Source organism: Heptranchias perlo, chromosome 19 (genome assembly GCF_035084215.1).
Source record: "Heptranchias perlo isolate sHepPer1 chromosome 19, sHepPer1.hap1, whole genome shotgun sequence".
Classification (NCBI taxonomy): Eukaryota; Metazoa; Chordata; class Chondrichthyes; order Hexanchiformes; family Hexanchidae; genus Heptranchias; species Heptranchias perlo.
The window spans coordinates 10,320,831-10,332,330 of NC_090343.1; the positions used below are offsets into that span (position 1 = coordinate 10,320,831).

At 43.3% G+C, this 11,500-nt stretch overlaps 1 protein-coding gene across 1 annotated transcript; it reads right to left on the reverse strand.

The window, feature by feature from the left end:
• Window positions 1–2,691: 2,691 nt before the first annotated feature.
• LOC137335519 (osteoclast stimulatory transmembrane protein-like) lies at window positions 2,692–6,905 on the reverse strand (the record flags this gene model as incomplete). Its single annotated transcript, XM_068000858.1, has 2 exons — window positions 2,692–3,087; window positions 5,814–6,905. Coding segments are annotated over 2 exons (1,467 nt in total), but the record flags the coding sequence as incomplete, so codon positions are not given.
• Between the last annotated feature and the right edge of the window lie 4,595 nt (window positions 6,906–11,500).

Consider the following 11,500-nt stretch of genomic DNA (forward strand, 5'->3'; position numbering starts at 1 on the left):
TATTGCTGCAGTTATATAAGGTATTGGTGAGACCGCACCTGGAATACTGCTATTCAAACAAGAGGTTGTTACACAAGATTAGGGCTCATGGGATTGGGGGTAATAGATCAGCATGGATTGAGGATTGGTTAACGGACAGAAAACAGAGAGTAGGAATAAACGAGTCATTTTCAGGTTGGTAGGTTGTAACTAGTGGGGTGCCACATGGATCACTGCTTGGGCTTCATCTGTTTACAATCTATATCAATGACTTAGATGGGGGGAGCGAGTGTAATGTATCCAGGTTTGCTGATGATAGAAAGCTAGGTGGGAAAGTAAGCTGTGAGGAGGATGCAAAGAAGCTGCAAAGGGATAAGACAGGTTAAGTGAGTGGGTGAGAAGGTGGCAGATGGAGTATAATGTGGGGAAATGTGAGGTTATCCACTTTGATAGGAAGAATGGAAAAGCAGAATATTTTTTAAAAGGTGAGAGACTAAGAAATGTTGGTAGTCAGAGGGATTTTGGTGCCCTTGTACATGAATCACAGAAAGTTAACATGCAGCTACAGCAAGCAATTAGGAAGGCAAATGATATGTTAGCCTTTATTGCAAGGGGGTTGGAGTATAAGAATAAAGAGGTCTTACTGCAATTATATAGGGCTCTGGTGAGACCACACCTGGACCACTTGTACAATTTTGATCTCCTTACCTAAGGAAGGATATACGTGCCTTAGAGGGGGTGCAACAAAAGTTCACTAGATTGATTCCTGGGATGAGAGGGTTGTCCTATGAAGAGAGATTGAGTAGAATAGGCCTATATTCTCTGGAGTTTAGAAGAATGACAGGTGATCTCATTGAACTGTATAAAATTCTTAGAGGGCTTGACAGTGGTGGATGCTGAGAGGCAGTTTCCCCTGGCTGGACAGTCTAGAACAAGAGGTCATAGTCTCAGGATAAGGGGTGGCCCATTTAGGACCAAGATGAGAAAAAGTTTCTTCATGCAGAGGGTTGTGAATCTTTGGAATTCTCTACCCCAGAGGGCTGTGGATGCTCAATCGTTGAATAAATTCAAGACTGAGATCAATAGATTTTTGCATGCTAAGGGAATCAAGGGACAGGGGGATAGGGCGGGAAAGTAGAGTTCAAGTAGAAGATCGGCCAAGATCTTATTGAATGGCGGAGGATGCTCAAGGGGCCGTACGGTCTACTCCTGCTCCTATTTCTTATGTTCTTATGACTGGAGGTCACCATTGACCAGAAACTTAACTGAACCAGCCACATAAATACTGTGGCTAGAAGAGCAGGTCAGAGGCTGGGTATTCTGCAGTGAGTAACTCACCTCCTGACTCCCCAAAGCCTTTCCACCATCTACAAAGCACAAGTCAGGAGTGTGATGGAATACTCTCCACTTGCCTGGATGAGTGCGGCTCCAACAACACTCAAGATGCTTGACACCATCCAGGAAAAAGCATCCCACTTGATTGGCACCCCATCCACCACCTTAAATATTCACTCCCTTCACCACCGGCGCACCATGGCTGCAGTGTGTATCATCTACAAGATGCACAGCAACAACTCACCAAGGCTTCTTCTACAGCACCTCCCAAACCTGCGATCTCTACCACCTGGAAGGACACAAGCAGCAGGTGCATGAGAACACTAACACCTGCATATTCCCCTCCAAGTCACACACCAACCTGACTTGGAAATATATCGCCGTTCCTTCATCGTCGCTGAGTCAAAATCCTTTAACTCCCTACCTAACAGCACTGTGGGAGAACCTTCACCACACGGACTGCAGCAGTTCAAGAAGGCAGTTCACCACCACCTTCTCAAGGTACAATTAGGGATGGGCAATAAATGCTGGCCATGCCAGCGACGCCCACATCCCATGAATGAATAAAGCATAGATAAATTTAAAGGGAAGCTAGATAAACACATGAGGGAGAAAGGAAAAGAAGGATGCGTTGATAGGGTTAGATGAAGTAGGGAGAGAGGAGGATTGTGTGGAACATAAAGACCGGCATGGACCCATTGGGATGAATGGCCTGTTTCTGTGCTGTAAATTCTATGTAAAAAAAAACCTATCAAAAATGCCCCCTTTTGGGAGGGGCACAACTAATAAAGAACTTAAGCAAAAACAAAGGAAACTTATGAACGTAAATACTATTATTTATACTATCCCCCATGCCCTTCAGTCTCTGACTTGCCCATCGGTCGCGGAAGGCCTCAAGCATACTGGTCGACACCGCGTGCTCCTTCTCCAGGGCCACCCGAGCACAGGCAAGACTGCGGAAGAGAGGCAGGCAGCCAAAGCGGCCACCCTCCACAGGCCGCGTCAAACCTGAACCTTTTGGTAGCCACCTTGGCCAGGCCCAGGAGCAGACACACGAGGTGGTCCACCAACTTGACGCCCCCCCACCCACCGCTCCCCCGGCCCCCGCACCTTGCCTGGAATGTGTACTTTGATGCAGTCAACACTACCGAGTGGGACTGTACAAGGGGCCGAACTCTGGGGCTCTTCCATTACAATTCTATATGATGTTCTGCATTGAAGTTCTCTACTGCAATGTATAATGCTACAACGCAGCCCAGCACTAACACTTGGGCCGGGCTCGAGCGACGCCACATATGGCATGTCATTGGCTTGATATTCACATCCGAATTTTTTATTTTATTTCTATCCTCTAGTTTTTTAATATGTATCCCAAGAAGCCAAGCCAGTAGACCACAGTCACATTCTGCAGTGTCTTTCGAAGGTCACAGCGCTGCATTGTTCTGACACAGTGGAAATAGCCATATTGTTCTCGAATTGATGTTCTGAAACTTTCAGCACCTTTTGGTGGAGATACTTGATCCTCTCGTCTTCCCGTTGCTCAAAGAAGGTTGCGGAAATTTTCCTTCGTGCACGCGAGGCATAGGTTTCCAAAAGCACCGTTATATAAGCAATAAAGTGCAGCAGGCAGACAAAGTAGATGATATTGCTGTTTGGGGGAGACGGCTGCAACATGCAACTATCGGATACAAAGGTGAAATTCCAGTGGAAATCAGCTTCCCGTGTTACTATGTTCTGGGTCTCAGTGACTACTCCAAGAATCACCATATCCACCTGAAAAAGACAATTCATGTTTAAAGTCCTGTCAGAAATAAGGGCATCCATTATACAGAAACGGGATAAACCTGATTGGTCTATGGGATGTGAGATTAACAGTGATCCAGCCTTTAGTCTAGAGCCTCATTTACTTGAGAAAGTTTACTTGTTTGTAGTGATATATATAAAATAAATGAATCCACTGGAATAACGTTACGCTTGTCAGATTTTCTATTTCTAAACAAATCCTTGTTTCCATTCAGTTCCAATCTTTGAAAGCTTTATAATTTGATATCGTTTGCCAGAAGTTACTCCTCTATTTGCCCCTGGCCATGGATACTCAAAAAATTCTCTCCTATATATCAACCATTTGGATCCCTCTATTCAGTTCCTGCCTTGAAGTAGCCTGTGCCTCTGCTATAATTTTCTCCCATGTTGTTCACCCATGAAACTCTAACACGTTGTCTCCTAAGAAGGGTATTTCAACTTGGCAATGAACAATCTGCTCCAGTTGGAACTCCTCCCAAAAACATAATAAAAAAACAATCCTAACAACACAGTATGTAATTATACAATACTGTGCATCATTAAATTTACTCATAGAGATGGTTGTCTTGCAAGAATTTCACAGAAAATGATATAGCTCATTTTGACATGAATGATTAGAAAACACCGCACCATGTATAGAACATAAGAACATAAGAAATAGGAGCAGGAGTAGCATACGGCCCCTCGAGCCTGCTCCACCATTCAATGAGATGATGGCTGATCTTCTACCTCAACTCCACTTTCCCGCCCTATCCCCATATCCCTTGATTCGCTTAGTGTCCAAATATCCATCTATCTCAGTCGTGAATATACTCAATGACTGATCATCCACAGCCCTCTGGGGTAGAGAATTCCAAAGATTCACAAGCCTAGATATTGTGGAGCAGAAGCTAAATAAAAAGGTGACATGATAATGCAAGCTGATAGTGCTAGTATACGGTACAACAAGAAGCCGTAAATCATCCCAGAATTCCGTACACGGTGAGTGTCCATTCTGAGCCTGTAAGTGACAAAGAGCAGAGGGTGCACCGTGCTTTTTGCTTAGGTAAAAATTGTACAGTTAAAGTAATCCCTTTAAGTTTCACACACATTCCTAGCGCAACAGAAGCAGAGAGCCCTTGGAAACAGCTATCTGCCCATCATCTCAATTAGGGGCATGGAAAGGCCCTGAGGAAGCAAGGGAAATATAATATACTAAATAAAAATCTGGGGAATGGTAAGAATTCCTCTAATCAATGTGTGTTCATAAAAACATAAGAACATAAGAAATAGGAGCAGGAGTAGGCCATACGGCCCCTCGAGCCTGTTCCGCCATTCCATAGTATCGTGGCTGATCTTCGACCTCAACTCCACTTTCTTGCCCAATCCCCATATCCCTTGATTCCCCTAGAGTCCAAAAATCTATCTATCTCAGCCTTGAATATGTTCAACGACTCAGTATCCACAGTCCTCTGGGGTAGAGAATTTCAAAGATTCACAACCCTCTGTGTGAAGAAATTATTCCTCATCTCAGTCTTAAATGGTTGACCCCTTATCCTGAGACTATGCCCTCTAGTTCTAGACTCTCCAGCCAGGGGAAACAACTTCTCAGCATCTACCCTGTCAAGTCCCCTCAGAATCTTGGATGTTTCAATGAGATCACCTCTCATTCTTCTAAACTCCAGAGAGTATAGGCCCATTCTACTCAATTTCTTCTCATAGGACAACCTTCCTACCCCAGGAATCAATCTAGTAAACCTTCGTTGCACCGCCTCTAAGGCAAGTATATCCTTCCTTAGATAAGGAGACCAAAACTGTACGCAGTACTCCAGATGAGGTCCCACCAAAGCCCTGTACAATTGTAGTAAGACTTCCTTACTCTTGTACTCCAACCCCCTTGCAATAAAGGCCAACATGCCATTTGCCTTCCTAATTGCTTGTTGTACCTGCATGTGTTTCTTGTACGAGGACACCCAAATCTCTCTGGACACCAACATTTAATAGTTTCTCACCATTTGAAAATATTCTGTTTTTCTATTCTTCCTACCAAAGTGAATAACCTCACATTTCCCCACATTATACTCCATCCGCCACCTTCTTGCCCACTCACCTAACCTGCCTATATCCCTTTGCAGACTCTTTGTGTCCTCCTCGCAGCATACTTTCCCATCTAGCTTTGTATCGTCAGCAAACTTGGATACATTACACTCGGTCCCTTCATCTAAGTCATTAATATAGATTGTAAATAGCTGAGGCCCAAGCACTGATCCTTGTGGCACTCCACTAGTTACAGTCTGCCAACCTGAAAATGACCCGTTTATCCTTACTCTCCGTTTTCTGTCCTTACCCCATCCTCTATCCATGCTAATATATTACCCCCAACCCCATGAGCCCTTATCTTGCGTAACAACCTCTTGTGTGGCACCTCATCAAATGCCTTTTGAAAATCCAAATATACTACATCCACCGGTTTCCCTTTGCTAGCTACATCCTCAAAAAACTCCAATAACTTTGTCAAACACAATTTCCCTTGCATAAAACCGTGTTCACTCTGCCGAATCACATTATGATTTTCATAAGCCATGGTAACTGCACTTGTGAACATTTTCCCTGGTCAGTATATCCAGCAAGATCATAAACATGTTCTTTCTTATTTACAATTTCATAAGAATTAACGAAGCAGAAAACTTCCAAAAACCCACTTATTGTGTTGTTACGGGTAGCAACCAGAGTAAATCTTCCAACGCCTCATCCTCGGGAGGGAAACAGAACCAAAAAAAAAGTATAGTCATCTTTACCTTGTATGTAAATCCCACACTGATAGGTACAGGCGGAATCTCAACAATCCAACCCAGGAACTGCGAAGTGAGGCTGAAGACAAGAAAATCTGTTGCTATGACAATTGCAGACAGCGCTAAGTACACTGTGCTGATCACCATTTGCATCACACATCTGGCTACTTCCTCTGAGGACATTTTCAACCCTGTGGATCTGATTAACTTTCTGCTCTTGGTTCGGCATAGTACGGGCTCCCCGTTGCTTGTCTGTACCAGCTGAGCCAGCCTGCTAGTTATATATACGTTGTCAAACTGCAAATTCATCAGATAGCCCCTGAGATACCAAGCTGAACTTATAATCAGATAAAAGAAAACAAAGCCAGCAAGTGCTCTGTTGGTGTGCAGAGTGGTCTCACTGAGTACGGTCTCAATTGTAGAAAAGTCGCTTTGGATTTCTTTGCCAACAGTTTGTAGATGAGTCTTGACTGCTGACTGATTGATGTCTGAATTAAAATTCAATTTTGTTTTCGATGTTCTAAGCTTGCTCTCTGCAATTTTGTCCACGATCGTGATGATATCTGCATCCAGCACATCTTTAACCTCCCTTACAATGTTGGACGAGTTCATGAGGTTTTCAGTTGAGGTCAGAGCGACACACTCAAGTACTTGGAGAATCATCTTGATATTTCCCAGAATATTGGGGATTATGTAGACGGCTACAAGCATGAAGCACGTGGAAAGGAGCAGACCACGACCTTGTTTTGTGCCTAACGTGGGGATCACTATAGTGAACACGCAGCGCACGGGATGGACCAGGAAGAGAAGCAGGAACATGGTGCCCGCGAACATGCTGGTTATTGTATTGCACATGTGTGCTCTGTATTTCAGAGTTGAAGACATCCAGTTGTGGAGCAGGGCACTGCTGATCACAGATATACTTGAACATAACAGAAAGAGGGCAAGCAGTTCTCTCCAGCAGCCTGGAGTAGGCTTGCAGTAAGCAGTCCACAAGATCTGGATGACTTTCTTCATTTTCTCTGGCCAATTATTCCCGCACAAAAAGGAAGTCTTCAAATTACAGCATCTGCGGAGGAAAGAAATTAATTTTTAGACAACTAAAATGTTCAGATGTTTTTGCAAATCTGCTGAGTATAAATTCATAGAGATCATTAATGGTAAGACCGCACTCACTGTAGGCAGTACATTTAGAATTGTACACACTGCTTCTAAATTCTGCTTCCATCTCATAACATGTGCAAATTCAATGGGGATCCTAAGCATTTTCCCTCAACAAAAAATTTACATTTTGAAATTCAACATTTCTCTCTTAACCAACATCACCAAAAACAAATTATTTGGATATTCATTCAGTTGTTGTTTGTGGGATGGTGTGGCTGTGTGTAAAATTGGCTGCCACCTGTGCTTAAACAGTAACTGAGCTTCCAAAGTAATCCATTGCTTGTAAAGCGTTTTCAGACATCCTTGGGCTGTGAAAGGCACTTCACGAATGTGAGTTCTTTCTTTCTCTCTATTTTAAATAGTCCACCTTTTTAATTTTAAACACTTTTTGTTTATTTTAAAAAATAATTTACAAGAAAATTAAATGATATTTAGGTTTGTCCATTATAAACAGACCAACTGATCACCTCTCCCCCAAAAACTGCTTGAATAGTCATCAAGTGGGACTGAGAAAGTTAGTTCTTGCAAGATTAATCAGAAAGCTGGCTCTTGCTCATACTGACATGCTTTCAGATCTTTAGCACTTTTACCCTGTGTTTCTTTTTATGCACCTTCTCTTTCCATTCCTCTGCCCCCTTCTCATTCCCTTCCATCTCCCTCTTTCAAATCCCCCTTCACAGAGGCACTCTCCTCTCCCCCTTCGCAAGGGCTGTTTCTCCCTTCTGTTCATTGAGGCACTTGGCCTCCCTCCTCCTGCTTCTTGATGGGCTTCTCACTGCCAGCATTGGCTGCAGCTCCTACCCAATGCTACTGCTCCACAGGTGAATCTGTGGAATTCTCTACCACAGAAGGCAGTGGAGGCCAAGTCATTAGATGTATTCAAGAAGGAGATAGATATATTTCTTGATGCTAAAGAGATCAAGGAATATGGGGAAAAAGCGGGAACCGGGTACTGAGTTAGACGATCAGCCATGATCATTTTGAATGGTGGAGCAGGCCCGAAGGGCTGAATGGCCTACTCTTGCTCCTAATTTCTATGTTTCTATGTTTCTATTTCAGGGGAGGACTGTTTCACTGCGGGACAGGATCCGGCAAAAAGCATTGCCATACCAGAACCTCCCATCCGGAGCTTGCGGTCGAGATCTCTCTTCAGGAGTGAAGCTGCAATGCCAGGAAGGAGCCAGGTCCAACAATGAGGAGTGGATCAGGGAGTGGAGCTTAGGTATTCCCCCTGGGAGGTGGTCCTGATCCACAAGTTATAAGGTCAGGTGTTGCAACTCAATTAATGTCATAGGATGTCCAATGATCACGAGGTTTCCAATTTTCCAGTAGACAATGTATATTGGTACTCCACATTGGGTGCAAACCAAGGATTAAAACTTGGGCAAGCAGGTAGAGAGACCTTGCTCAATGCTCTTACACATCCTAGACTTGTGTATAATAGAAAGTATAGGGCTGATATTCCTCCCCCGACCCTGAGCCTGGGCGCTAGTCAGGCAGAGTGTATCCAAAGTGATTTGCCCTGAACTCACTTGTATTTGCAGGCTCAGGTAATTAACCTAGGCCCAATACACCACAATTCCAGGCCTGCCACTTGGCATGGCCTTACGTTTGGAAATGGGTGTGGAAATGCAACTGCCAGTGCAGGCCTGAGAGAGGGTAAAACAGTCAGAAGGCTTCACGACTGACCCCTCCCCTGCTGTCCATGAAAGAAAAAAGGACACCCTTTTCTGACATTCAGGACTTTACTGCCTCCTCCTTTCTGAGGCCCAGTTCTTTTGGTGCTGCCCTGCTGGCATTGGGGAGGAAACTGAAGCAGGAGGGCTGATTACTTCCCCTCCCCTCTCATTAGCATGTCTGGTTTTTGCTTATGTCATCTGAGGGCGCTAGGACACCATACCTCCTCAGTGAAAACTCTGGAAATCCCCAGGCATCATTAATGGGGCGGAGACCCAGTGTCATGGGTATGGTAGCATATTGGTTACATATTGGTGGGACCACCATCACCACAAGCACTGCCGTGATTCAAGGAGAAGGCCCATTATCGTCTTCTCACAGCAAATAGGGATGGGCTACAAATAGGGTCTTGCCCGTGTTGCCCATGTCCTGAGAACAAATTTTAAAAACTTTTTGATCAAAATTGATTCAAATAGAATGTGAATAAATTAGGTTGAAAAGCATTTCCTCTTTCAAAGAATGTCCCTATTAAACCATATCCCCATTAAGTGGTACCAACAGTATCATTTTCAAACTTGCCACCACACCAAAGACTATGATCATCCAGAATCTATACCATACGTGTAACTTTCCTGTTGATGGATTGTTTTTATTGATTGATTAAGTCGTCCAGAAATTATTATTTACTGTTACATTTTGAGGGTAAGTTTTTGTGCTTTGTGACGCCAGTGATACCAGCTGGGGAATGGAAAACCTTTCACATTTGCTCCTGCTCCTCAGCAACTCAAATATAACATGAATAAGTGAAAAGTAGAGGCTCATCTACTCTGCCTCAGCAATATGTCTTAATCACAAGGCTTGTGTCCCAGCAATATAGAAAGAAAAAAAGCACCTTTCACAACCTCAGGACATCCTAAAGCCAATGAAGCACATTTGAAGTGTAGTCACCATTGTAATATGTATGGATATGCAGTAGCCAATTTGTGCACAGCAAGGTTCCACAAACAACAGTGAGATTAATAACCAGATAATTTGCTTCAGTGATGGTGGTTGGGGGATAAATGTTGGCCAGGACACTGGGAGAACTCTCATACACTTCTTCCAATAGTGTCATGGAATCTTTTATGTCCACCTGAGAGGACAGTAGGGGCTCAGTTTAACATTTCATTTGAAAGACAATGCAGCACCCCCTCTGTTCTGCACTGAAATGTTATCTTAGATTTAAGTCCCTGGAATGGAGCTTGAGCCCATGACCTTCTCAGAGGCAAGAGTGCCGGCACTGAACGAAAGCTGCCACCTTGTGAATGTCTTAATCACAAGACATTCTTCCACAGAAATTTGCCTTAGCCACAAGGCATTTGCTCCAGCAATGTGCCTTAATCACCCAAAGGCATTCTACACCAATAATATATCTTAAATCCAACACACTCTGCTCCAACAACATGCCTTAATCACAATCTCAAACAAGTATTCCCTACAGCACTAAAGTCGTTTAGACATTGGGAGTGAAATTGGACTTGGACGGTTACGTAAAATGAACGGTAGTGAATCAGCCGCCCATTTTACACCCGACCCAATTTTCTTTCCCACAATAGCTACTGCTCAAGACCAATTTCACCCCTGTTGTTTTTTGCTCGGTATTGGAGTGTTTTAGATGCAAATTGCTATTGATAAGTGTCTGTATATGAATTAATATTTCAGGTTGGAAGGTTGTGGAAGGTGGGGGTGGGATGATCCCCCTACTGTTCTATCTGCGATGACCTACCTTGGCACAGACCAGGGATTGAATGTGCTGATACTCTGGTCTCTGCGGCTCGGTATCGACCAGTGAAATGTCCAACAAAGCCATCAGGAAAGGGTACAAAAGGTGATTTTTCAATGGTGATGACAATAGCAAATGTTAATGAAAATCACTCACATCTACTCTATATTTGCTTAGCATGGAAACTGAAGCACAAAAACAAAAAGAATTTACTTACTTATATGTGTTACAGCCAGTGCAGCCACACTTCTTATCCTGTGTCACCATTTCGGATGTAATTCTTATCTGTTGCATAGTTACTGCACCTTCAGTTTAATGAATAAATGGAAAGAATCAAAAGTGAATTATAAACTGCGTTTCCAGCTTTACGCTCCTCACCTCAACCTTGATGATCACACATACAACTTGGCACGGTTACTATAATAATGCAAACAACTTCACAGCTTCCTGATTTATATAATATCCTGATCATATCGATATTTCACTGTTCCCTCTTCTTAAAAAAAATTTGAGTTTGCTCCCTTGTATGGATTCAGTTCATAATTAAAAACATTAAAAATGCAATCTAAACAGGTATATATATTGGAGGACATTTGTGCTCATCAGATATCTATATTGTGAATTAAAACTATTTTGCCAGGATTGAGCCATTGCATGTAAGCATGAGCCATCTTTTACACCCTGCAATAATATGCCTCAATGTCGACCTCAGAGGAGCAGTCTGAAGCCTCACATACTCTTGTCACTGGGTAGCATATAGAGGACCTGCAAAACAAGGTTTAAGAGGACATCACACACTATCACCAAGAGGAAGCATTGTGGCAGCAAACACAAGGGATTCATACAAGACATGTTTGGTGATTAGAAATATAGTTGTACTAAGGTTGTTGCATTTGCTGACAGTATTCCTGCAAAGGTTGGTGAGCATGTTTCAGAAGACGACATGAATGGGAAATTTTTGACTTGCAGGGAAGGTTTACGGCACTATAGGTGAAGTCATATTTGTGAG